This window comes from Dermacentor andersoni, chromosome 11, assembly GCF_023375885.2.
Source record: "Dermacentor andersoni chromosome 11, qqDerAnde1_hic_scaffold, whole genome shotgun sequence".
Taxonomy (NCBI): Eukaryota; Metazoa; Arthropoda; class Arachnida; order Ixodida; family Ixodidae; genus Dermacentor; species Dermacentor andersoni.
Window position 1 is genome coordinate 116,990,772 of NC_092824.1, and position 27,678 is coordinate 117,018,449.

The window sequence follows — 27,678 nt, forward strand, 5'->3', positions numbered from 1 at the left end:
AAACATACAAAGTATTCCCAGTTCCCTAACATGTTTTGTTACTGTGCCAGGCTTTCCACATGCAAGGAACTTGTAAATTCTTATAAAACAAATACTAATGCAGATATCTTAATGAATTTTTAGATTTGTCTCTTTATTGCAATGTGCAGTGTGGGTGCCAAATTTCCTCTCCCCTTAAGTGGGCATATGCCAGTTTTTCCTTTCTTTTTTTTTAAGACAGAGAAAGAGGGAAGACGAGGAGGTTAACCAGAAGTTAATCTCCAGTATACAACCAAAGTACACATTTTCAAGCATGTTTTTCTTTCAAATGAGCCTTTAGGTATTTTGGCCTGAAGTACTTGCAAAAATGTTGCTTGCTTGCAACAGGGTGCAATCCAAAGCACATCCAAAGCCAGCAGTCTGTTGGATGGTGGATGCAGCTACAATCACAATCATCATCAGTATATTATGTCCACTGCCAGAACAAATGCATCTCCCAGCGAGCTTCAGTTACTCTCAATGCTACCTTATGCCTGCAAATTGCTTGCAAATGCACACAGCTGCACTAGATGTCATGCACTGATATCAGAATATTAGACATGTAATTTTTATCAGCCATGCCAGTTTTATACAGAATCTGTGCTTGCAAAGAAAACCACCGCATTTAACGCACAAGCTGTTTCACAGCCAGAAAGACAAAACAACGAAATGAAAAACCAATATCACAATGGACAGAACAAGCCAGACACCAACCTCCATTGTGGACTTTGGATCTGTGAAAACGGGCAGCAGCAGAGGAATGACCTCACTGTGGTTGGATCCCGCATATGCCAGGCCCAATCTGCACAAGTGGTGCGGGGCGTAGCACACATGAACATTCAGATACATACAACATACCGTCAAAAGTTATTGCTTGCTCGCAAGTTCTAATTGTAGTATTTGCATGTAAATAATGCAACCAAGAATGTGACGTGAAGGGGATGGAGGGAGAGTCCCTCACATAACAAAAAAAAGATTGTCATAAAGTGATGCTGTGAAAAAAAAAAAAAAAAAAAAAAAAAAAAAAAAAAAAAAGCAAGCCACGCAGGAAAAGCAGATATCTACAGAGCTTTATTATTCATTGTTACTGCAAAATTGTGATTGCAACTCCCATCATATTCATGCAAACAAGGTAACTCTGTAAATATTTCAACCATGAAGGCAAATGCGATACAGTGAAACCTCGTTAAACCGTAGTTGGCCGGAGCTCGAAAAAAGTATGTACTAAACGGTACTACTGCTTAACAGAAATAGCCCATTTACCTTTCAAAAACGGAACTCAGAGAGAGTGCGATGAAAGGGGAAAAAAAACATGCAGTATTTATTCGCTTTGCGTGACAAAAGTTATTTTCGTTTGATGCTGCGGCGGCCTCACAGCGACGACCGCGGCCTCCAACTTACTGAAGCTGTGAGACAACTTTTCAGCCAGCCCTCTCTTCTCTGTAAACACTTGCATGACAGATTCTTCGTTGGCCTTGCATATTCTCCGTGCATGGGCACGGTAGCACTGCAGATGTTGTGGGGCGCCTTTTCAATTGCGGGGTACTCTTCTCGTCACGATCATTGCATTCATGAGGCTGATGTAACGCGCAGCTTCTGCCACTGTCGGGCCTGAATCGCCCATGCTGTCGCTTTCCGTGCCATCCTTATCACTGTCGCTAGGCGACACTTCGGCAACAACACAGGCAATGATGGCGAAAAGTCGAACCTCGTAGCCGACATCTCTTCGCAGTCGCAGCAGCGCTGCCGAGAAACTGCTGCTTCGCATTCCAAATGCCACACACTGTAGTCAACCGTAGATCCCTGTTGCGTGTCAGCGTCGACTTCGTGTCACTTTCAATAACACAAACAATGTATAATTTTTCTTCTATGCTGAGCACCTGGCATCTTTTTTATCTGAGCTTCGGCATGATGTGAGTCCTTGTTCTCACGGCGCCACAACGCTCTCTGGCATGGCGCCAAAATGGTGTTGATGTGGCATCATGCGCAAATGCACAGGGCACTTGGAGGCCGTTGTTCGTATCCATGGTTTTGCTGCACACACAAAGTCAGCTACCACGTCAGCCAGGCGGCCACATCTCTGAGGCTTGTTGTTCTGCCGGGCGACCCGATGGAGACGACGCAGCGCCGTGTTTGCGCGACGAAAAGTGGAAACGCTACGTGTTAACCGATACATGCGCAATAAGCTGATACGGTTTATGCGGATACAAAACACATTATGTTCAATGGCCGCTGATTCGGGGATTTGACTTTACTACTCTTAAAACCAACTACTGCTTTAACAAGGTTTTACTGTACAAGGCATTACAAGCTACAAGGCATTTCATGGCTATGTGTCTTCCTGGAGTTCATTAAAAGTGGTAGAGCTTTCTTTATGGCATGAACACTACAACCACCAGAGTGTGCAACAGGGTAATAGCCCTGCAGATCAGGCAATGTGAAATGCAGTGAGCCTGTGAACTGGTCATTACCATGTCACATGTGCTACTGCAAGTGCATGTCTGCCAGTACTATCAACCATATTCATGCACACTGCAATGTGGGTCATAACAAGGCAAAGAGTGCTTGAAAGTACACAGCATGGTGTCAAGTTTACACACCGTCCTGTGCTGGCACAGAAAATGAGAAAGAGGTAAAATGCTAACTGTACGGTCCCAACAATGGAGCGAGGTTGCTAAACAACTCCTGGTGGTATATTTGATTAATGGCAAGCATCTGTAAGTAAGTGCATAAATGATGCAATGGAATCCAACTTTTATCTCGAGCAGAAATTACTAATTATGTGCTGAATACAGTGCAATACATGCTGTATGGCATAAATAAGCTTGATACAAAGTCAAACCTCAATATAACAAAGTTGTACTTGCAGCAAAAAATCAAGAGTTTCGTTATCTTGAATTTTTAAGGTTTTGGCTGTAAAAATAATTTCACAAATTCCCAGAACATTTCTGGTAGACAGTATCTTGTCACTAAGGAATTATTAAATAATCACAAGAAGGTAAGGCCACAACAGCATGTTTACGAATGCCAGCCCATGTGGTGTAGATAGTGCCGAGAGAAAAGCGTCGGCATGGCGTCCAAGATTTGCATATGTTGTGTCGCGCAGTGCCATAAATCTTGGATGCCATGGCTGACCGGGCTTAGTGCCCACAGCACTTACACAGCCCACAAATTAAAACAAAAGTGTAAAGAAATATGGATACTTGTCCATGACTTCCTTGCTTTGGCTACATGAGACATACACTGTCTCCGGTATAGTCTCACTTTGCTATAACACTTGCTTGCCAACGTTGGTCATGAGGATGACAGCATGACGATGAAGCAGTAACAACGAATCGGCTATGACAATGACGGTAAGAAATCGATGAGATAACGATTCTGAAATGATGACGAGTGTATGACTACAGTAAAAGCTTGTTAATTCAAAAATTTGGATAATTCGAAATAGCCGCCGTGGTTCGTCCAGCAATGTACTGAAAGCAATATGTAACACATCCTGCTAATTCACACTGAAATCCACACCGTCACCGATAATTCGAACTCCGCGCCATCATGAATGGGGAGAGTGCTAATATGTGGGAACACATTGGCGACGCTGGCATTGTTGCACGGCTTTGCTTTTTCCATCCGTGGCCCTATGTTTAGGCCTGACTAGAGAGAGACGTGCTTGTGCCTGAACAGGCATGATCAACGCCTCTGTTGCAAGTCGCTTCTCTCCCGTGAGGTTCCGTATAAAGCTCAAGGGTGATAAAATCGTCGCCGTACGCTGTATGTGCGAGCGAAAGCATGCGAGAGTGACCCGGTGAACACTGCTCAATCTCGCTAGTGCAAGCGAGGAAGGCAGGGCGGATGCGCACCTTCTCCTGTCGCATGTGAGGCATGTGGGTGAGGTGGAGGGAGCGAGGGAGGGGACAGGAGGACGTTCTTTTTCAGCAGCTGCTGCTTACGGCATGGCCGTGCGGGCGCCGTATCTTGAAAGCAATCTGTGACGTGGCCAAAGCATGCACCTGCATGGGCGTCATCTTCAAAGCGATCTGCGATGTTTGCAGAGTGTGCGTAGTGCCGGTAGCTTCGTATGCGATGTGCTTTCTACGTTTCATTTGCATTGAAGCGAGAGCTGTACAAAGATCAATTCGCTCACTCTACTGCCACGATTCCTCACTCCAGCCTGTTTCAGCCAGTTTTTGCGGTCATCGAGCGAGATGTGTTCACGTTTACCTGTGTGCGCGTGACAGCGTACTTGTTAATTTAATTAGTAAGCGAATGTTTACAAATTGATACGGCTGATAAAACTCCTATACTTGCTCCTTATAGCTACCTATTAATTCGCTATCACAATCGATGCTTCGCTGTTCGGGTGAAACTGCGACACTTTTTTTCCCCGCGCCAGTTGGCATGACAACGCGCGGATGGAGCAAGAGCCATCTCGAGGTTGGGCACGTTGGACTGCGTTGGCTGCGTCCGGTTACGTTGGCTACACCAGTGTTCCAAACTGCAGTCGCCGACCGATTTTCCGGACTCCAAAAATTCGGACATACCCGATTATTCGGTCAGCTTCGCGGCACTGCCATTCTCCCCATAGACCATGATGTATAACAACTGCCGAAAGTTTGGACACCTTGCAACCTCTCGTCTGATTTTTCGGACACTCCTTGAGCCAACTCGGTCGAGAGCACCATGCACCGACTCTGACCGGTGCATGGTTCGACTTGCTGAGCGCCATTTTTGTTTTGAACAGAGCTTCCTTGCTGCCCCACGAAGTGGCACTACTGGAAATCCCCGCTCATCATCATCGTTTCTGCCTGGTTCGATAGTGGCTCTGCAGCAGTTCCGGTTTCAGCTTAGTAAGCCATGTCAAGACAATCCAGCAGCTGATTTGTTTCTTCGCGCACGACGCTGCGAGCAGGCGATGTTTTTTCGTTTGTGTGAGTGGTGGCGGCACGGTGCTGTTTGCTTTGTGTGCTGTGTCGAGGTTTCGGTGATCCAACGCGGTATACGGAAACATCGCGTCAAGTCTCTAATGGCGCCGACAGTGCCCGCGCAGACTGCGCTGGGGAATGCCGGCAAGCGGCTACCGGGAGGCCCAAGATTTATCGCCTTCAGATGTGCTCCCTACTGACGCGGAAAATATTCTGCCGAGACATGCGCAGTGGTTGCATTGCGACTCTGGACACCATCTCATTTGAGAGTTTCACAAGTGCTGACACTGCTGTACTGACGTGCGCAGAACTCGACGACGGCGAGATCATTCGTCAGGTTTCTGCTGCACCGCCGGACGATGACTCTTGAGTCGGAAGATGGCGCACCATGTGCTACGCTGCCGTCGCATGCGGAGCCTGTACAAGCAGTGACTGTGCTTTCAGCCGCCTATAGTGACCGTACGACCCTCTCCGAGATTCAGGCTTATCTGATTGCGCGTAAACGGAACAGCGCGCAACGGCGCGTTCAAGATTTCTTCAAGCCTATGATGAGCCCAAATAAGTGCATAGAAATGAAGGATTTTTTTTTTTAAACTGCTTTTTCAGACACCTGTTTATTCGGACATTTCCGCAGTCCCCGTGAGGTCCGAATAAACGGTCGGGAACTGTAGTTGGCTTCACTGCATTTGTGAGTCGTCTTACGGTTATGGTGCTGCAGTACCCTGGGGTCTCTCGCACTTAATGACTCCATTTATTTGCGACGTTATGGTGACGTAGCACATTCTATATGACACCCACTTCGAGAGATGAGCAATTTTGATGGCCAAGGAGGAGGGAAATTCCGCTGTGGCTTGATGGCTCGAACTCAACGATTTGCAGATGGCAAGACCAGACCTTCCAACCGGCCCTTTGGTAAGGCCGGTTAGAAGGGCTCTGTTGACCCTGTAGTGGCCTGGTACCGTCCATGAATGAAATGGTTGTGCAGCCTCTTAAGAAGTACTTAATCTCAAACAAGCTCGAAGATGACGTATCTCGTGCGATCACTTACAGAGACAGTTTCGCTTTCGCGAGACTAAGCTCGTCCCGGCACTGAACCCCTCGAAGTATATGGCTGACAGTGCTCTTAGCACTGATGACGAGCTTGGCACAGCACCAAAAACACTTGTCGGGGTGCTTTCAGGGCCGAATTTCGCCTGAAATTTCGCCGAAATTTCAGACGAAATTTCGTTTGTAAGACATGCTTAGCCAATGGACGTCTAACCTTTGCAAGAAAGCTAGCATCTCAGTATCAAGGGGACGGGTTTGCAAACAGCGAGGATGCATGCTTTTGCAGGTTTCACCTGAGCTTATTGCTTGAGAGCAAATGTGATGAATGACGACTGGTACAGGGTGAAATGCCTCTGAATTTACGGGAAATTTATGTGGTATAGCAAGGTACAGTTTGGCGAGAACAGACAACTAGCGGAAGTAACTAAACTTTACAAAGCTAACGCAAGCCAAATATACAATCTTTTAGTATAACGGCTTACTAGTTCAATTTTTTTACCAATAACAATGTAATTGCAATGTTCCAACATGTTAAAATAAACCAATTTGCTAATAAATGCATGTGCATATCATTATTCAGTATTAGATTTGATATCTGATTTTAACTATTTGTATTCTAAAATTTTGATATTTGCACATCCCTTATGAAAATAGTTCATTACATCACAAATTTCGTTAGATCAACATTCATTATACTGAGGTTTGACTACATTAGCCTGTTTACTATGTAAGCTGAGTGACCATAATGTTTAATTACAAGAAATCAGCATCGTGCCAGCACATTTTTTGTGAGTCAGACAAAGTGTATTCAGTGTGCTACATTCTATGGATTCTGTATCACTGTCGCACACAAAAACACAAAACACTTACCCGAGGATGGATCCAATCCTCATAAGTGGGGTATTGTGAAGAACGTAATCAGTCAGAAGAGCGAGTGCAGGGTCGCATTCATTGCGTACACCACAATTGACAATGCCACAGGCTAAGATGGCTCCTGCCTGCAATTGTAAATATATAGTGTATCCGTTTCAATGGGAGTTGATGGGCAGATCATCACAAGGTCTATGGCACATGAATGATGAAAAACACAGGAGTGATAAAGGGACGCTAGAGCAGTAATGATGTCAATTGGAAGCCAAGTGCTTATGACACCATTCTCTCGTCACATCCTTCAGTGTTCTTATACAGCAGGCCTAACAGTGCCTCTTTCAATGTACACAGAGTTTGACACTGAATAGTGTAAATATGACATGTTTACATGCAAGTGCCAAGGTTATTAGTTACCCTGCATAACAACAAAATCTAGAGAAAAAAAAAAGTGCAATTTAAAAAGAAAGTACTTTTTTTTTTAGATAATTCTAGATCAGTTGCTGTGATCTATAAATAAATTGCTGGAGTGCGGTGTAGTTCATACTAATTGTTGACAGAACGGTCATTGAAGCTCGAGGTCTGTCAGTCATCGTTTACGAAGCCACATGGTTGTTCAGACGTGCAGTAAGATATCCAACGCAATGCAAATGCTGAACTCAATTGTATACCACAGGCTGTTTTTATTCAAATCATGCGAGGCCTCTATATGTATTCTTAAAAGTGCATAACTATGAGAGGCAATTATTTTGAAGGATTCAGAGGACTGAAGCTGTATTCCTTGATACATTTACTGCCTTTCCTGCAAATAAATGCAGAAATCAATCATTCACTATATTTATTAATCACAGGTTCTATTTCTCGCACCTCACAGGTGTATTAGCATTCATAAGAGGTGCTATATCTTTTAAGTCCAACCAATAATGCAACTAAGACATTTTTCGTCCGAGAGATTTGAATGTCTGATTTTTGGACCTGCTTGATATCTTCTCCAGGGAACCAACCTGTAACAGGAACCTAAATTTCGGATGCAGTACGGTGTCTTGCTCAATTCTTCCTACATGATCACCGCATGCGACGTCACAAGAATGCCAACAGTGCGTAAAGCTGGCACTATTTGAGTTCCCTCGCTTTCAACGGTGAAGCAGTTGCTCTGCTTTCCAAGTGATGAATGGCAACTGTGTATAATCCGCATCAGCTTAGCATGAAACCTAACTATGGTCACTTACATTCGATGAAGCAGAGCTGATTAAGTCTAACAACTTAGGCAGTGTGGTTGTGACAAAAATTTGCACTGGTCAGTGTGGTAGCAGGTATCGAGCCATTGCTGGAAGCTTGTATCTAATATGTCTGCATGAGCAGGTCATCAGTGATCCGGCCTGAGAACATGCACACAAGTTAGGCTGACAGCTGTAAAAGCAACGTCAAGTTTGTGAGTGACCAGGGGGCATCTACTGTGAGCACACCTACCAAATTTATGTGTGTGCTTACTGCATGGTTGGAATGGGTTAAGCTTACATGTAAGTAGAAAGCTCCGAAGTGAATTTGTCCAACAGAGACTAAAATTTCCAGTGTCACACAGTGAAGGTTGTGTGCGGCATCTGCACTTTGGAGCACCACGACTATGCATGATGCATATTAAGCTGTGTGATGGGCTGTCTATGTACTTGTGGCCTCAATCGTCACGCTACTTAGTGTAGATGTTATTTCACTGAAGTGCATACTGAGTAAAAGTATTTACCCGATTTTGCCATACAGCTGGTGTTGTAAAAATTAATGAAATTCATTGTTCTCTTTAAAATTCATTTATTTGTGCCTCAGTTTACAATGGCAGTCGGCAATTTACAAATATAGTAGCCGACAGATTTTCTGGACTCCAAAACTTCAGACTTGTTGGATATTCTGGACTTCATAATTGCGCCATCAGGGTTCTGATAGAAATAATGCACTTTCACAACGATTTTTGGACAAATTAAGGTGCCAAAGTTCGATTTTCCCGACTAAATTGCTCATTCTGAGCCTCGCTGCTACCCGATCTTGGAGGTTGCTCTGTTTGATTTTCCAATGTCTTGGCTTCCGGTGGCGCGCTCTGTAGACTCCAAGATTGGGAGGCGCACGTCATCCTCTGGTCTTCGAAGTCATGATCGCTCTTTACTAGACAAAATGCTGTAAGCGACTGTACTTTTTCTTTTTTCTTTCTTTTTCAGTCAGCACTATCGTTATAATCACTTAATGCGGGATCCAATTTTTTTTTTTGCTTTCTTTGTTAAAATTGAGGTTTAACAGCGTAAACAAGGAAATGAAGAAGAAACAAATACCACAGACAAGCGCTGTAGTATTGACCTTACTAATGCAAATAAATGTCTTAAAGTTTCGGTTGCTATTTTGCACGTGGTGTCCAAAGAGCAGGTGTGTCTCTAAGACGTCGCATTTTCGTGCATGATCGTGCAGCTTCGCATTTGTGCGCCACCTCCTGTGCATTTGTGAGATCCAAGTTGTGCAAAGAAACATGGCTCATTTCATAGATCTTCATGGCGATCTCCACCAATGGAGATCGACAATGCAGTGATGCTCTTGAATGTACATGGAGATGATGTCACTCTTGTGCAAATATAAGCAATCTGATCGCCTCCAAGTGATGCCCTGCCCTCCAAGGCAGGGCACTGTTAGAGATTTTCTTTTAAGCCCCTCTAAGTCTGATAAACTTCATTTTTTGGGGTAAAAAAAGTTTTTCAGACTATCTTTAGGCATCCGCGTAGCCTGGAAAATTGGTCGGCTACTGTACACGAGACAACCATGAGACCAGAAAACACATACCTTGATGTAGTCTTCTGTGGAGTAGAGGTACTTATCAATTTGTGCAAGTCCTCCATCAACGTTCCACAGCAGAATCAAGCCTAGCGATGCTGTGGCACTAAACATGCCTAAAAAAAGACAGTACAGTTTGCTTCATTCAGCCTTTGCCTCCAAGTGTTAACAAAGCTGTACCAACTTAAATCGAAACCATGTCACGAAATTACTGTTATATCGTGAAAAAACACACGGTTTTCAATGAAACTAAAATCAGCAAATGAGAAGAGTTCATTACATCACACATTTCGTGATATCGAGGTTTGACTGTAATAGTGCATAGATTTCACGAGGCTTGTTCATGACTGCAACCTGTCAGTTCAATCATTTTAAGTTATCTAGTAGCTAAAGTACAGCTTTAGCTTCTCGTGTATGCACAAATCAACAAAAACCTTTCCATATGACGTGTGCCAAAAGACTGAGGTATAGGCAGAGAGTACGGCACTGCTCAACCCTAACCATAAAGAAGACATCAACGCTTCCACCCTTATATATGACACAGAAGCAGTCAACAGCCCCTCTTGACCTCTTGCTTCAACATTAACAGCAGCCCAAGATGCATCACTTCTTATCTGCCAGTGCTGCAAGTAGTTAGCAAACGAGCCTGTACTTAACTTTTGAGGACATCGGAAACATTCAATTGGAAACACAAAGACAAAAAACATCTATGACGCGACATAGGAAGCTTCTGTAATCACAAGAAATGCTTAGAACATCATATTCCACATCAGTATGTAACAGTAAATAGAGAATCCCGACTCTTTTAAACCACCAGTGAAAGCACTTTAGAAAATAGGAGCAATATGTTCACGGTTGGACATGTAAGCAACGCTAAACATGCAAGCAAACATCCCAGCATCCACTTGGCCTTGCATAAGCAGGGTTCAAATGATGTACAATGTACAGTAAAACCTCGTTAAACCGTACCCGCTTAAACAGTAGTTTCGGTTTAAAAGTAGTAAAGTCAATTCCCCGACTCAGCGGCCATTGAACATAATGTATTTTGTGTCCGCATAAACCGTACCAGCTTATTGTGTACGCATCGGTTAAAACGTAGCGTTTCCACTTTTCGTCGCGCAAACACGCCGGTGCGTCGTCTCCACCGGACGGTCCGGCAGAACAACAAGCCTCAGAGATCGGTACAACGGCCTCCAAGCGCCCTGTGCGTTTGCACGTGAAGCCGCATCAAGATCAACATCATTTCGACGGCGTGCCAGAGAGCGAGAGAGCGTTGTGGCGTCGTGCAAGCGAGGACTCGCGTCATGCCGAAGCTCGGATAAAAAAGACGCCGGGTGCTCAGCATAGAAGAAAAATTAGACATTGTCCGTGCTATCGAACGTGACACGAAGAAGTCGGCGCTGGCCCGCAACACGGATCTGCTGTTGGCTACAGTGTGTGGCGTTTGGAATGTGAAGTTGCTCGGCAGCGCTGCTGCGACTGCGAAGAGATGTCGGCTACGAGGTTCGACTTTTCGCCATCGTTGCCTCTGTTGTTGCCGAAGTGTCGACTAGCAACAGTGATGAGGATGACATGGAAAGCGACAGCACGGGCGATTCAGGCCAGACAGTGGCAGAAGCTGCGCATTACGTCAGCTTCGTGAATGCAATTGTCGCAACGAGAACAGGGGCGCGATAATCTAACTATTTCAAACGAAGAGTTTTCCGAACTCCAGCACCTGACGAAAAAGCCGCCCCGGGACTTATGCAGCACTAGTGCGCGCGTGCACAAAGAATACGTAATGCCAACGAGGAATCTGCCGTGCAATTGTTTGCCGAGAGGAGGGGGGCTGGCTGAGAAGCTGGCACACAGCTTGAGTAAGTTTGAGGCTGCTGTCGTCGTGCTAGGCCGCTGCGGCATCAAACGAAAATAACACTTATGTCGCGCGAAGTGAATAAATACTGCATGTTTTTTCCCCTTTCATCGCACTCTCTCTGAGTTCCGTTTTTGACAGGTAAGTGGGCGATCTCATGCTATTTCGGTTAAACAGTACTACCGTTTAGTACGTACTTTTTTCGAGCTCCGGCCGACTACGGTTTAACGAGTTTTCACTGTATTTAATTTTGCCAGGGAGTGCACACACATAAACATGTGTGAAAGATAAAGAAATGGGAAATGCCGAAGCTAAGAGTGCACGTACCATGCTCTTTGTTCTTGTAAAGCCACTTGTTTCCATCTTCCATGAGCAGCCGATCTTGGCCAAAAGCAGCATTGACAAACCCATTGACAAAACTGGATGCCAGATTCTGTCGTGCAGAGTCAACACTGCCCCCAGGCCCAAACGATGGCCCTGCAGAAAGATAAGGAAACTAGCATCCACAAGGGAACAAAATAAGAAGCGTTAATACTATGGGAGGAAAAACTTACAGCCAAAGGAAGCTAGAACATGGGAGGAGATAAAGTATGAGACCACATGATAAAAACACAAACACATGGTGCTGGCATTGCAGGTTCTGTAAGCCAAAAATTGCAAACATTTCAGCCTCAGGGAACCCACTAGCTTCCAAGACCTGAGAGACCCTCATGTCAGTAACAGCAGGACACATAGCCAAAATACTCAATAAGCCTCAACAATTCGTCATTCAAATGATCATGCAAAGCTTATGTGAAATATTAAATGCATGACTAGCCCACCCACAAAGCACAAAGAGCATTTGTCTTTCCATAAGAGATTATCAATACATGGCTCATTGACATAGAGGGTTTACCTCAGATAAGCTGCTACACACACGTGATTGCAGTGCTTATTTTCACTGTAGGTCACAGCTGAGAATGCTTGCTTGCAAGTACAGTAATGCAGAGAGGCATAAATTGATGTGGCTGCCTACCAAACTATGAAATACCATTTTAGAAATAAGGCACTCCCCAGTGCACAGTTTGGGAACATTAGAGTAAGTGTTTAATAGGAACTCACATGCTGCTTTGTGCAGCACGTTGCTAGCACAACATTCTGCCATCATATAGACACGCTGCTGCAGCAATACAAGTGCACAGATGAAGTGGCCCCCCCAAATATAATTTAGGCAACTTGTCCCTATGATTTATGATAGACCAAATGCTCCAAGTCATTACCTATGAACAGCTTATGAACTGTTAAGCATGCAGTGCATATAATGCTGTGCACATGGCCCCAAATAAAACAAAAGTAGGACTCTGCAGCTGCTAGGATGCGAAACTGCACAAAGCAATTGTCCCTTTAGGAGGAAAATTAGAATTGCAATAAGGCAGAGGTGACCATACTTACGTGCATTGTCAAGATGCGACTTGTAAATGTCTTCAGGGGTCTTTGGCTCAGTGATGTCCAACTACATTGTGGTAGTGGCAAGTAAAATTAAAGTTAGCCAACAAAGCAAGACCATGTGCACACATCAAAGAGCATTTCCTGTGGAAGCTTGTACAGTCAATCCCAGATATATCAAGTTCTGATATACCGAATTACTATATTTATCGAAAAGCTGTAAAATACCCTCAAAAGTCCCATGCAAAAGTATAAGGTTCCCTTTTTGATTGATTGATAACAATGGACTATGCATACATCAAACTCCCATTCACTGCCACATCTACCGTACATACTTGCATAATGATCGCACCCCTGAATTATTTCGTCAAAATTAGATTTTTCCCCCCTGCGTAACGATTGCACTGTGAACGTGTCGCAGCGATATGTTGTGTGCCAAGTCTAGCTAATGATGATCGCGCTTACCCATCTGTCGAATGCTATGCAAATGACTCTTCAAGACATACCAAGCGGTCTGCACGTACCCAACATTCTTAAGCAGATGCCCCATTTCATTCCTTTCATCACTTTCCGCACTTCCATGAAAAAGAAAGCTACAACCAAACTTGCCTCGGCTTTATTATTTGTAGACTTTATAATGGTTTTGGTCAACAACAGCAACATAAAGGGCGCCTTTCGATTCTTCCCGTCTGCACTCATGAGCACGCAACAAATCGCGAGCGGCAACGATAGTGGCCACGTTTACACTGATACGAAGTGTACCCTATTCGTACGCCGACGCTTGTAACGCAGCTAAGATATTCGCCCTTACTTAGCAGAACGTGCCGTGTTAGGATAGCAGTGAAGACAAATGCCACACTTTCCGCAGCATGCCCGCCATGTTTTTCTATGTCACTGGCAGCTAAGCGTGCCCATCTGTTTCTGTCCCCTCAAAGTGGACATGGCTACGTTATTGTAGCAAACTTTGTCGCTATTAACGATATTATTCATTACTGATACAGAAGAAACTCTTTCAATGCGCGTAATGCACTCATGCGGAGAAAAATAATTGCATTCGGCGCGTTCGGCATGCTCCGCCGGCCGCCATTTTTGTTTTGGTGTACCGCACTGACAGCAGCAGATGCCTGCTTGTCATCCCACAGCAAATGCGGGATGAAAAAAGAAAATGCGTCTTTTGATGAGAAACTTACCCAGCATAATGATCGCACCCCTGAATTTGCGTCAATCTTTTTGACAAATACGTGCGGTCATTATGCGAGTAAATACGGTAATATATCGAATGCCGTGCTATGCCCGCTGCAAGTATAGTTAAACCTTGATATAACAAAGTCGGTAAAATCAGCAATTTGCCTCGTTATATAAAAATTGTGTTATATTGAAATTCAAACTTAGGCCAAATTCAAATAAGTACAGTTGCCGATCGATTTTTCTAACACGGAAAGGAGCTGCAGAATTTTCTGTATTATCTGGCAATCGAGAAAAGCAAATACTTATATGAGAAAAGGATTCATTTTGATAAATTTGGGAGTCGGCGATGAATGATGATTTCATGCCACTTATGTCGATGGTATCTTCTTGGCGGTACGAATTAAGCGAAGCCAGCCGTGCTTTCATGTGTACTCCTCCCCCATGGCTGATAGTGTCGGCCGCACTGGTGCAACGTCAATAGGAAAAGCGCCGGCAGCGGGGAGCAAATGCTTCGGCTGCCTCTCGCTCCAAGGGGTCATCGAAGCTCGAGATTATGCAACCTCCAATACTAAACGCGTGGTAAGACAGCTTACAAGGAGACACGCTGTCTCGGCATGCCCACTCATTGCACACACGCCAGATTGCACAGATTGCACATTGCACACACGCACACACGCCAAAAGCAAGGTGTCCGGCTGCGTATGCGCTCATTTGCGCTTACAGCCATGCGCAGCCACGTCTGAGGCGAACGCCAACTTACCCCCCCGTCCCTCGCACGTGCTTGATCACGTTACTGTGAGCTCGCTCCCCTTTCCCTTTGCTCATGCGGGAAGGCGGCACTTGTGAAGTCACCATCTTGTCTCACCCTCGCACACTTTCACTCGTACCTAAAGCCCAGAGTGCGCGAGGCTGCGATAGGATTTTATTGCACTTGGAACATGATGCAGCTTCACTTCGGTAGTCGCTCTCATCGCACATCGCGTGCTTTGAGCAGTGCGTTTGCAAGCAGCCGCTTGTAATTCAATAATTTGACATGCAAACTGTGGCCATTTGACATGTAAACTGTGGCCATTCGTTACCGGCCCGAGCAGATCACCACCCTGCTTCAATAATGTGAAATGCCTTCCAGCTTGATGGGCATTCCACAAGGAAGTGGGGGTCACACTCTTTTTTTAACCGAGTAGCGTCGAGCATGGGATACTGAACTGAAGAAGCTGTGTCACTGGGTTTGTCTTCTTGTAAGCAAGGGCTTTCCGTGAATGGCATTTTAGGATTCTACAAGTGGCCAGAACAAATCTGACCCCCAACCTCCACTTCGACGAACCCTTAAACTACAATTTGAAATTTACAGAGCCACCGCACGCCACATCCCCACTTCAAGGAAAGACCATCGTAGCAGCAGCGTTCAAGACCCGTCACTGTGCAATTCGCGAGCCTGCGCTGAAGTGTTTCATTCATGTTCACATGGTTACACATGTTTGGTAATGGATTTGAATATTTTGCAAGCTGAAAGCAACTTTCAAAACAGTTTGTGTGAGTATCAAGAGTCATTGATGCATTGGCCGGATGGCAAGGGCCAAATGAAGGGACGTATTGGCCACAAGGCGTCAAAGCGCTGAGCGGCACCAAAGAACAGACACAAACTTTTTTGGTGAGGAAGTCTGGTTCCACAGGAAGTCGGTTTCAAAACTCGACACAACAGTCTGCCTTGCTTTGCCCACATATGACGATTGGCTGCTTAAATAGTGTACTGTTCGTATTTTAACGAACACATGGTGGGGCAAGCTCACTTGCAAGTCGCAGTACAAGTGTGTTGATGGCAGCATGGCACATGTCTATACAGGCTAGGTTGCTTCCACGGTGCATCTATTTTTACCTTTTCTTGAATAAAATGTGCAACAAGCACTTCGACGCGTGTGAGATGCACCATAGCCTCACGTCCAGGTGATCTGTACATCAAAGACCCTTGCTACAGACCCTTCTACATCGAAGACTAACTTGCAACGTTAGCGAGAAAAAAAAGGTCAACTTTTGCGTGTTTGACACGGCCTCTGAGAAACCAAATCGTTAAGTTCCTACTTTTCACAATCTCGGGAAAGCTGCCTGAGACATGCGGGAAATATCGGATAAACTTCAGATAGGTCCAACTTATATTTCGAATTATTGGTATACAGTCAAACCTCGATATATCAAACACGGATATATCGAATTATTGCGTATATCGAACAATTTCTATATCACATGGAAAATCGCATGCATTTTTAATTCTTTATTTCGAACGGGGCCGGATGTAAAATGGATATATCGAACTCCGCCGCCCCAGACCAAGTGCGCTCTGTTGACAGGAGGCGAGCTCTCCCGCAACACTCTCGAGATAGCGGCGGCGCGATCGGCGTACCAGACTGCTGCGTACGACAGCTACCCACATCGGTTGCGTCGAGGGCGCCATTTAAACGTAGCGGCGTACACACGCGGCGGCTTGGAGCCAGCACGGCCGCCTCGATCACGCGCGCACGGCGAGGCTTGCCCCCGCCGTGCGCGCGTGATCGAGGCGGCCGGGGAGCCAGTTGGGCGCAATAGAAGGCACTGGACTGTCCCTTGTGGACCGTTTGGACTATGTTGAGGACGCCGTGGTCAAGCACGCGGTTGCCAATATGAAGCAGGCTACGCTGCTTCAGTACTTTCAGCGAACAAAATAAATACTTTGTTTGAAGCTTCATGTGAGTATCTATTGCGCCACGATTGGTTCATTGATTGATTTGCGCTAGTTTTTGACGCGTTTTCTGCGTGATTTTATATATCGAATTCCGGCTATATCGAACTATTTTGCGATCACCGCGCTGTTCGATATATCGAGGTTCGACTGTATCAAACTATTTCGCGACCCCCTTTAAGTTTGGTATATCCACGAGGAGTGTATTTACAGTATTTCATTACTGGGCTTATTCAGGGAACAAAAATGTAGACATGACCATGATAAAAAAAGTGGTTAAAATGTGAAACCTTTCCGATTTTAACTTGCCTCTCGAGCCAGACCCATAAAATGGTCATTGAGGGACGAGTTTGACACAATGTCTGACAGGTCATCATAGTTGGTAATGGCATCATGAGACTTCAGGAACATTTGTTGTCTACCTAGCATGAATGCCATCTGCTTGAGGATGTCCCTGCAACAAGAATGGCCATGACAAGAATTACAAGAATGACCCTTCAACAAGCATCAAGCCAAACAGACAATTTCAATAGCAATGACAAAACACTGCTAACACTGTTTTCAGTATGAGATGAGACTGAGCGATGGTTGATTCTACTATTTATTTGTTGCTGTTGTGGGTCACTACACATTCCCAGCTCGAATTATTCTCGCTCCCCTCATGATTCGCAATGTGCTTTAAAAATGCATGGTAAGGCCTGCACTTGCGTTTGGCGATATGTTTCTGATAATATTGCGCAGGTGACTGTACCATACAGGTTACTGAGTGCTACACAGTTGACTTCCATTTATTTGATTATGATAGGGCCAACAAAATTGGTCTAATTAAACAAGAGGCAGAAAAAAATGTTGAAACATACCACTGATTCATTTGTCAGTATTTGTCCGATTCTAACGCGTACCCGAACGGTATGCGCACCTACTTTTTATGGGTTCAAAATAGAAAACAAAGTAGAAATGACATCACAGCTCCTAAACAAAGTAGAAATGTAATGTGCACCCGCTTTTTTACCAAGAGAAATGTAGTATGCCTCCGATTCAGCGAACTTCAGCTTCACAGAATGCAAATTTATTTACTTTATGTCCATCGTCATCACTGCCAGACAGCACTTTATCGCTGTCTATGAAGAACCATAACATGTCATCCTCCATATGGCCCACAGCATGTTTGTTATTCTGCATTAATCACTTGCAAAAAAATTGCAAAGGGGTTGTAGCCCATACCTAGTTTATCCTGCAACGCCACTTGTTGTCGCTAGCTTAATGCGTAAAATAACTTTTCACTTGAATGTGCTTTCGTAATCAGACTGAAAGCAGTGCATTTTTGTCGTTATGCTATGTCAGAAGTTTTTTTTTGTCACCATCCACTGTTGCCATCTTGTGCTAGCAACCATATTGTGATGACAGTGGCAATGACACTGGCTAGGCTAGCTCCGACGGTAGGCTGTTGCGAATGTGGTTTTGATTTCGTATGAGAGATCACCTTGCAGGCAATTTTTTAACAAATTTCCTTGAAAAAAAGAAAAAAAGCCACATGTTAGAATTGGGTGAATACCGCAATAATTCCTTGTGAGTTACTGATTTGCTTTAAGATCTTTCTATGGCACGCCAAAGATAGGCGTTCGTGACGGGAGGTGACATGTGTCAAATGCACTCACTGTACCCTAAGCACAGCCAGAGTCCTTCCATGTTTTTCTGGTCACGAAACTCCGCCGTCACGCTATGGGAGAGGTTCATATGCTGCCCAAAGGTGCCGCGACGCAGCGCCAATGTGCCACAGAGGGCATCGTTCGCGTACCGAAACGCGTGCGCAGTGCGAGGCGAGCTGAGTGATCGGGCGCGTTCTGTGGATGTGCTGCACTATTTTTCGAGTGCTAGGCTGTTTAGTTGAAGTGGCGGGGTGGGACAACAATGCCGAACACGTGTTGCAAGTAACAGCTGAAGAAGTAGAATGGTGGTATCTCTAACAAGCCGTTTAAAAAAAAAAATGTTGTATTTGTGATGTGGCTACTTGTGTTCGTTTGAGAGTTGTTTTGCCATGTGTTATGAAATGCTTATGCTTTACACTTTCTTGATGATGTGTGGTGTTTTATGGCGCAAGGGCCAGGTTTGGCCAAAGAGCGCCATGACAAGTGGTAATGTTGACGATGTATTATGGATGGTGTGCACAATGAATTCCTCATGGTAGATGTCACATGGCTGTAAAAGGGCCTAAAATCAGTAGCTGTAAGTGGCATAGAATGTATAGTCGCTAAAATAATGACGGTGACTAGGCAGTGATGTGGGCTATGGCAATGGGTTGTCGTTAAAGCATTATGCAATAAAACACTGACACCAGAGTTTCAAGAGAGCCCTTGAATGCAGGGCTGTTAGCTTTACACTTTCTTGTTTATAGAAACAATCGATTATGCATTCTGTATTTATTGCCATTCGTTTGCTGGTGTTTGTTTCCTGCCCCCCAATGTATATCTCTCACGTTTGATGTTATTTCTTTATGCTTATTATATCAGTGTCATGCTTTTAACAAACTTCCTGCATTGTGAATGGCGGACCATTCGTGACCGGACACCTCTGTGCTGTCTGTATTTCTCTCCACTTATTTTACATGATAAATAAATGATCGTGCTAGTATGCTGTTTTTGCACCAACACATTCTATTTCTTTTCCTAAACGAATTATAACGTTTTTAACATATTGTAAATAGTTGCGCATTAAGAACCAAAATACCTAGTGTCGTCGTTTCTGCGTCGAAACCACGAGCAGCGTGAATAAGTGCTGGGCTCACTGACGCTTCTAAACGACTGTTTGCTAAGGCAATTGCCTAATTACAATACGCCAGTTTCAACTGCGCAGGTCCTAACACTTCACATTCGCCTCAATCCGTTGCTAAAAGCCGCACCGAAGACATTTAGTGGCGAAGTTTGTCTTGCATTAATCCTACCTAAATCTCATTCAGAAATGGCATCGCTTTGCAGAGAAATCTTAAGCGCACGGAGCAGCTCAATTTCCTTTTCTTTGTCATTAAGTATTCTACGGTAGCAGCCCCTTGCAATAACAATTTCATTCTTTTGATCTCCTTATAAGATACTGCCCACAGTCAGAGTCCTTCTCTGCCACAGTTTAACATAAAGTGAACAGCTGTGCTCGGCGAACAATCTCGCGCTATGCGCAACCAGAGTCCTTCCATTTTTTTTCTGGTCACGAAACTGCCGCCTCAGTTTCATATAGAGGCAGCGCCCGCCGCTACCGCTGTGGTTGTGTGTGGGGCAGCCTCGGTATTCTAGCTTTCTCAACTTCCTCAACCGTCGCTTTAGTTTCACGTAACTATTTTTAACATTGAATGTGTTTAAATTACTGCCTGAGCGTGTCTTCTGCCATCATATGAGCGCCCGGGACGAAAAAAAAAAAGCCGCTCATAACATGGTGCTTGCGGCGGTCTCAGACCAAAAAAAATTTTTAAAATCTGGGATCTTAAGAGCCAGAACCGCGATACGATTATGAGGCACGCCGTAGTGGGGGACTCAGAATTAATTTTGACCACCTGGGATCCTTTAAAATGCACCTAAATTTAAATAAACATAAATAAATGTCTGAATGAGATTTAGGTAGGATTAATGCAAGACAAAGTTCGCTACTAAATATATCTAAAATGCACCTAAATTTAAATAAACGGGTGTTTTGCATTTCGCCCCCGTCGAAATGTGTCCGCTGTACACGGCCGGGCGGTCTCGGTCCAGATTTCATCATCGCCGTTCGCCTCAACACTTCGGTGGGCTCCGCTTTTTAATATTTGCCTGAAATTGAACACCGCGCACCCGCTGTGGTTGCTCAGTGGCTATGGTGTTGGGCTACTGAGCACGAGGTCGCGGGATCGAATCCCGGCCAGGGCGGCCGCATTTCGATGGGGGCGAAATGCGAAAACACCCGTGTACTTAGATTTAGGTGCACGTTAAAGAATCCCAGGTGGTCAAAATTTCCGGAGTCCTCCACTACAGCGTGCCTCATAATCAGAAAGTGGTTTTGGCACGTAAAACCCCATAATTTAATTTAAACACAATCGCAACAAAGTGCCAGTGGTCCCACTTATCACCAGATGCAAACATATGGGCTGTTGCACCCCCGCTTACCCGTAAGTAAGTGCCAACTCTCCGTGGCGCATAGCGCCAGATTGTTCGCCGAGCACAGCTGTTCACTTTCTGTTAAACTGTGGCAGAGAAGGACTCTTACTGTGGGCAGTATCTAATAAGATCAAAAGAATGAAATTGTTATTGCAAAGGGCTGCTGCCGTAGAATACTTAATAACAAAGAAAAGTAAATGGAGCTGCTCCGTGCCCTTAAGATTTCTCTGCAAGGCAATGACATTTCTGAATGAGATTTAGGTAGGATTAATGCAAGACAAACTTCGCTACTAAATGTCTTCGGTGCGGCTTTTAGCAACGGATTAAGGCGAACGTGAAGTGTTAGGACTTGCACAGTTGAAACTAGCTGTATCGTAATTAGGCAATTGCCTTAGCAAGCAGTCGTTTAGAAGTGTCAGAAAGCCCAGCACTTATTCACGCTGCTCGTGGTTCCAACGCAGAAACGACGGGACTAGGTATTTCGGTTCTTAATGCGCAACTATTTACAATATGAAGTTCAGTGTTTGACGGAAGCCCGTCTGGTCGGGATGAAACATGCTTAAAAGGTAAACAAAAACCCGGGGCACTTCGCCGACCAAATAAAGATTTAAAAGAAAAGAAGACGTTTCGGCTCCCACGCCTTGTTCACAGGTTTAAAAAAAAAAAACAAAAAGAAAAAACCCACCCCTGTGAACAAGGCTCCCGTGTGGGAGCCGAAACGTCTTCTTTTCTTTTAAATCTTTATTTGGTCGGCGAGTGCCCCGGGTTTTCGTTTACTCTTTAACCATATTTACAATATGTTAAAAACTTTATAATTCGATTAAGAAAAGAATTAGAACGTGTTGGTGCAAAAACAACATACAAGCACGATCATTTATTTATCATGTAAAATAAGCGGAGCGAAATACAGACATCACAGAGGCGTCGGGTCACGAATGGTCCACCATTCACAATGCAAGAAGTTTGTTAAAAGCATGACACTGATATAATAAGCATAAAGAAATAACATCAAACATGAGATATATGCATTGGGGGGCAGGAAACAAACACCAGCAAACGAATGGCAATAAATACAGAATGCATAATTTATTGTTTCTATAAACAAGAAAGTGTAAAGCATAAGCATTTCATAACATATGGCAAAACAAGTCTCTAAACGAACACAAGTAGCCACATCACAAATGCAGCAATTTTTTTTAATGGCTTGTTAGAGACACCAACATCCTACTTCTTCAGCTGTTACTTGCAACACGTGTTCGGCATCGTTGTCCCACCCCGCCACTTCAACTAAACAGCCACGCACTCGAGAAATAGCGCAGCACATGCACATAACGCACCCGATCACTCAGCTCGCCTCGCACTGCGCACGCGCTTCGGTACGCGAACGATGCCCTCTGTGGCACAGTGGCGCCGCGTCGCGGCACCTTTGGGCAGCATATGAACCTCTCCCATAGCGTGACGGCGGAGTTTCATGACCAGAAAAACATGGAAGGACTCTGGCGCAACGAAGAGTTGGCGCTTACTTACTGGTAAGCGGGAGTGCAACAGCCCATATGTTTGCATCTGGTGATAAGTGTGACCACTGGAGCTTTGTTGCGAATGTGCTGTGTTTAATCTCAGGCAAATATAAAAAAGCGGAGCCCATCAAAGTGTTGAGGCGAACGGCGATGATGTAGAAATGTGAACCGAGACCAGCCGGCCTTGTACTACAGCGGACGCATTTTGACGGGGGCGAAATGCAAAACACCAGTTTATTTAAATTTAGGTGCAATTTAAAGACATTTAGTAGCAAAGTTTGTCTTGCATTACTCCTACCTAAATCTCATTCAGAAATGGCATCGCTTTGCACACCTTTAGGTGCATTTAAAGACATTTAGTAGCGAAGTTTGTCTTGCATTAATCCTACCTAAATCTCATTCAGACATTTATTTACAATTATTTAAATTAAGGTGCACTTTAAGGGATCCCAGGTGGTCAAAATTAATCCTTAGTCTCCCACTACGGCGTGCCTCATAATCGTATCGCGGTTTTGGCTCTTAAAATCCCAGATTTTAAAAATTTCTTTTGGTCTGAGACAGCCGCAAGCTCCATGTTATGAGCGGCTTTTTTTTTTCGTCCCGGGCGCTCATATCATGGCAGAAGACACACTCAGGCAGTAATTTAAGCATATTCAATGTTAAAAATAGTTACGTGAAACTAAAGCGACGGTTGAGGAAGTTGAGAAAGCTAGAATACCGAGGCTGCCCCACACACAACCACAGCGGTAGCGGCGTTCGCATGCCCTCTCATGCACGGTAGCGCCTCTAGCGGCGGGCGCTGGCTCTATATGAAACTGAGGCGGCAGTTTCGTGACCAGAAAAAAAATGGAAAGACTCTGGCACAGCCAAGAAAGATGCTGCCGCTTTTGGAGTCGCCGCTGGTGTCACCATTGGGGTCGGGCATGTGCGTACTGACCAACCAAGTTAAAATTATGTGGCAGAGGCCAATTACAGGACCGGAATAACGAAAGTTTGGGCCCACTGAGATGTTTGGGTGCCTGGCCGGGACCTTCGGTAGACATTGAATTAAACGAAAAATTGAATTAGCCATAGTCAAATTAGCTGAAGTCTACAGTACTCAAAGGCACTCTCTTTAGATCAAACTCAATTTTGTTCAAATAATTTCAACTCCCCGTGGAGCTCTAATTAACGAGCCTTCATAGCACTTGCGCATGAGACTTGGAAGAATTGAACTGTTAAATTGGTTTCGTTAACGAATACAAGAAAAATCAAACAAGAAGAAAAAGAGTGGGACCTACACATCAGGGCACTTGATAAAGATAGTCTGTATGGCATCTTGGTCATTCAGTTGCATGGCCAGACGCAGGGCTTCAGGGTAGCGCTCATACTTGAGAAATATCTCCATGGCAGTCTTCAGGAGGTTAGTGTTTTCTGGCTCTGGGACATAGGGTACACAGCTGCAAGAGAACACAATGATTTATTTTATTAGGATGATATTTGCATAACAGTCCTCCACATTCAAATTGCCAAGAGCGAGGCAAATGCGTCCTATATGAAGAGCTTTATACAACCTTTGTCCTTAAGTTCTGAGACAAATTAATTTTCTCCTGCAGAAGCGATTCCCCAAAATATAGCTTGGTACACTTGTGTAGCATTATCTTTCGAGACTAACCTGCATTATTTTTGTAATTTTGGGAAGTTACTGCAAGCAAAAGATGAGACTTGAAGAAAGGGACAGCACGAAGCGGTTCATGTTGTCCCTTTCTTCAAGTCTCGTGCTTTGCCGTAACTTCTCAAAATCATGAATCACCAACTGGCCTACACCTACACTCTTGCAAGTTGCTGTGCCAGCCACTAAATGGCATTATGTGGCGGAAAGATCTACTGCTACTAGTCATTGGCACATTCTACTGCAAGTTACTGTGGAGAGACGGACATCCACCTTAAAAAGCATGTGAACATAAAATTCTGTTTGAAGCTCAGTGTGACAGCTTCACAGATGTATCAGCTTCTGCTTGACGCTTACGGAAACTTGGCATTATCGCGGACGCGAGTGTTTCAGTGACGCAAAAGGTTAATCTCAGGGAGAACATCGGTGGAAGATGACTCGAGGCAAGGTGTTCTTCAACCTCATGGAATGAAGTTGGCTTAGACCTGAGAAATAAAAAAAAGCAAGACCACAACATTACAGTCCGCATGCTAACAGATGCCCTCAACATCAGTAAGACAATACCCCCCAAATTTTGAGCGAGAAATTCAGGAAAAGAAAGCTGAATGCCAGACTAGTTCCGCCCTCCCTCACACAGGACCAGAACTGCTGCATACGTTGACAGCATCATTGTTGACGATGAAACATTGTACTTTCAGTACTACCCTTTCTAGATTCCCCAGAGCTCATAAACTGCAATTTGGTGATCCATGAACTCTCCAGCGTAGGGAAGGGTGCAGCAGAAAAGTATAAAACAGATGTGGATAGTTTTTCATCCAACAAGGGCAGACGTTGAATCAAGACTTTTATGTGTGCCCAAATGGATGTGTGATGCACAGCAACATTATTGCTCTGGTCTATAGGCATGTGGACAATGCAGTCGTCTACACGATAATGCAAGACCGCAAACTGCCCCAAGCAAAGCACAACTTTTTGCCAAGCATAGCAAAACTGCACTTCTGCATCCACCATACTCACCTGGCCTCTCTCCATGCATTTTTTTTTTTCTGTTTCCACATGTGAGGAGATCCCTAAAAGGACACTGAAGGGAAAGCACTGAGGCCACTTAATATGCCATGACAAAAAAGGAGCTTTCTGTGTTTTTGGTTGCTTCCAAGACCTCAAGAAGTGTTGGAACCTGTGCATAAACTACAAAGAAGACTACTTGGACGGGGAGCTGCACAACTGATTTATAAATGTCTAATGCCTCTTTTTTAGGGAAGGACTCAGTCTCAACTTTATGCACAAAGGTTGCAATATGCAGACACCCTTCTAACACCATGCCAGCAAAAATGACATCTTCTCAAGATTGCACAAGCAGTGCAAGGACCATCAGCCATAACTAAGCTTCAGACTTATCAGTTTAAAAAATAAAAACTGGATTTGTTCATTCCAAAGAATGGAGCAGAGCAGGAAGTTGTTTAGTGGTTACAAAATGCAGAAAACACCTAACATGTAAAGAAATCCTGCAGAAGCACCTTTCTTCTCGATAACTTGTCTTTTTCTATATCTCTGCTAGAAAGTGCTACAATATGCACATGCCATTATTCTGTCCACATAACGCTTGACCAACCAGTAATTTTAAAGCAGCCACTGCAATCATTGGAACATCTTAGCATATTTAGACTTGTTTTGATGGTTTCTTACATTCCTCACCATAGCCGTGAACTGATTCACTCATATTCATCATCTTGGGAATCACCATTTTACGTAACTGTAGCAGTCAAAGGTGACATATATTAATTCATCTCTTGCTGTTGTGTATTGCAGGCTCATGCATTCTGTATATACGGTATCTTGCATTGAGCTGTTACAGTTCCTTCTGGGTATTACACACTAAATATGCCAAGCTGCTAAAAGCAGCAAGTAGACAAACAAACATAGAATACTAACTAAAGGTAAAGCGGATGAAACTGCTTTGGGGTACAATTGATACTATATGCTTCATCAAAGGCAGCTGATGCCTCTGCACATACCTTGTGAGGTACAAGCAAACCCTCGGAAAGGCCTCCTTGTCGACGTATTCCTGCAGCAGCTGCAACTGCTCGATCTCCATGAGCAGGTCACAAGCCTCGGCCTCTGCGTTGTGCGCCATGTGGTATGGCACAATCTGCTTGGCCAGACCGAGCAGGGCCTTGCGCCTTTCCTCGTCGACTTCAACCCACTCCTGGGCGATCTCACCTGCCAAGTGCCTGCAGTCGTTGCCGTATTATCAGCACGAAGTTGAGATAGCATGAAGTCCAAATTCTCCTCAGGATATTCTGAATCAATGGGCCACACATGCATTACCAGCTAAGTAAGAAGGGAGAAGACAAGAATGCAGCTTTTTACGCACAAGATGAGGACAAAGAAGAGGCCGAGACACACAAGCGCAGAGTGCCCCAGCCTCTTCTTTGCCCTCGTGTGCAAAAAGCTGCATTCATGTCCTACCAACATGCCAGACAGTCACCTTGGAAAAGACAACAAGCGTGCACATACGAAATCTATCCACAAGGCATTTAGCTCGAAGTATAAACATAAAAAATATTAAACGGGATAAGGCATAGACACATGCCTCGTTCAAGAACATGTTGGGGTTTGTTGTCAAGGTCTTTTACTAGGCCGAAGACAAATAATACAGTCAAATCTCGTTACTATGAACCCCACATTAATTAATTTCTCAAATTTACGGATATATTAATAGTACCCGCCAGATTGCCTATATTTTCAATGTAAAAATATTTCGGAATTACGAATTTCAATACAGCGCATATTTCAGAATAAAGCACATAATTTATTTTCCCCTTTATAACCTCAGTATTATGAATTCAGCTAAAAGTAACAGGGCTGCAACTCTCACGTGAAACAGAAACTGTGAGTGCAGTAGCTATCATCATCACCACATTGAGCGCCAACTGCTCCACCACAATCTTCACCACAAAGCTGTGGCGAAGTTTGCGGGAGATCCAACAATGAATGCAGCTAGCGACAGCGCCAAGAAGCGAAAGCAGTTTTTGCTGCAGGACAAATTGGACTCGCTGCATGAAATCGACGCAGGAAAAAGCAAATCGACATGCAGACAGCGTGGCATTGCCTCATCAACCGTCGCGATCATTTTGAAAGACTGAGACAAGATTGTCAAGCTTCACCAGGAGTTACAACTCGCTCCCACGAGGAAACGGCTGCGAGTGGGAATGTAGACGCATTCCTAATCGGTCAAGCAGGCTGCACGTATCAGAAGAAAATCACTGATTTCTTCAAATAAAGCAGCTTTGAAGGGAGTGAAACATTTTTATTTGAGAGTATGCTTGTCTGCACACACGTCTACTGCCAAGGTACGTCATTTTATTTCTTAAGTTTGACCACTGGCTTATAACCGCAAGTTTTTCACTACAACAATATTTCGAAATAACGAATTATTTTCAGCGGCCCTGCGTGATTCATTATATCGAGATTAAACTGTAGGACAAACAAGTGTAGTACTTGCTCTTTGCTTCAATGCCAAAAGACAGCTATCTTGAGTGCCGCCACACAATT

General features: G+C 44.4%; 1 protein-coding gene across 1 annotated transcript in view; it reads right to left on the minus strand.

Annotated features, from left to right (window-relative positions):
* Positions 1–27,678, minus strand: part of Rpn1 (regulatory particle non-ATPase 1) — a 58,656-nt gene that overhangs the window by 29,148 nt on the left and 1,830 nt on the right. Inside the window, exons 5-12 of the mRNA XM_050186068.3 lie at positions 26,139–26,354; positions 23,753–23,911; positions 17,147–17,291; positions 12,943–13,003; positions 11,839–11,988; positions 9,669–9,775; positions 6,855–6,982; positions 733–820 (exon numbers count right to left, since the gene is read on the minus strand). Coding sequence (XP_050042025.1) covers positions 733–820; positions 6,855–6,982; positions 9,669–9,775; positions 11,839–11,988; positions 12,943–13,003; positions 17,147–17,291; positions 23,753–23,911; positions 26,139–26,354 — 1,054 coding nt within the window. The remainder of the gene's footprint in view (positions 1–732; positions 821–6,854; positions 6,983–9,668; positions 9,776–11,838; positions 11,989–12,942; positions 13,004–17,146; positions 17,292–23,752; positions 23,912–26,138; positions 26,355–27,678) is intronic.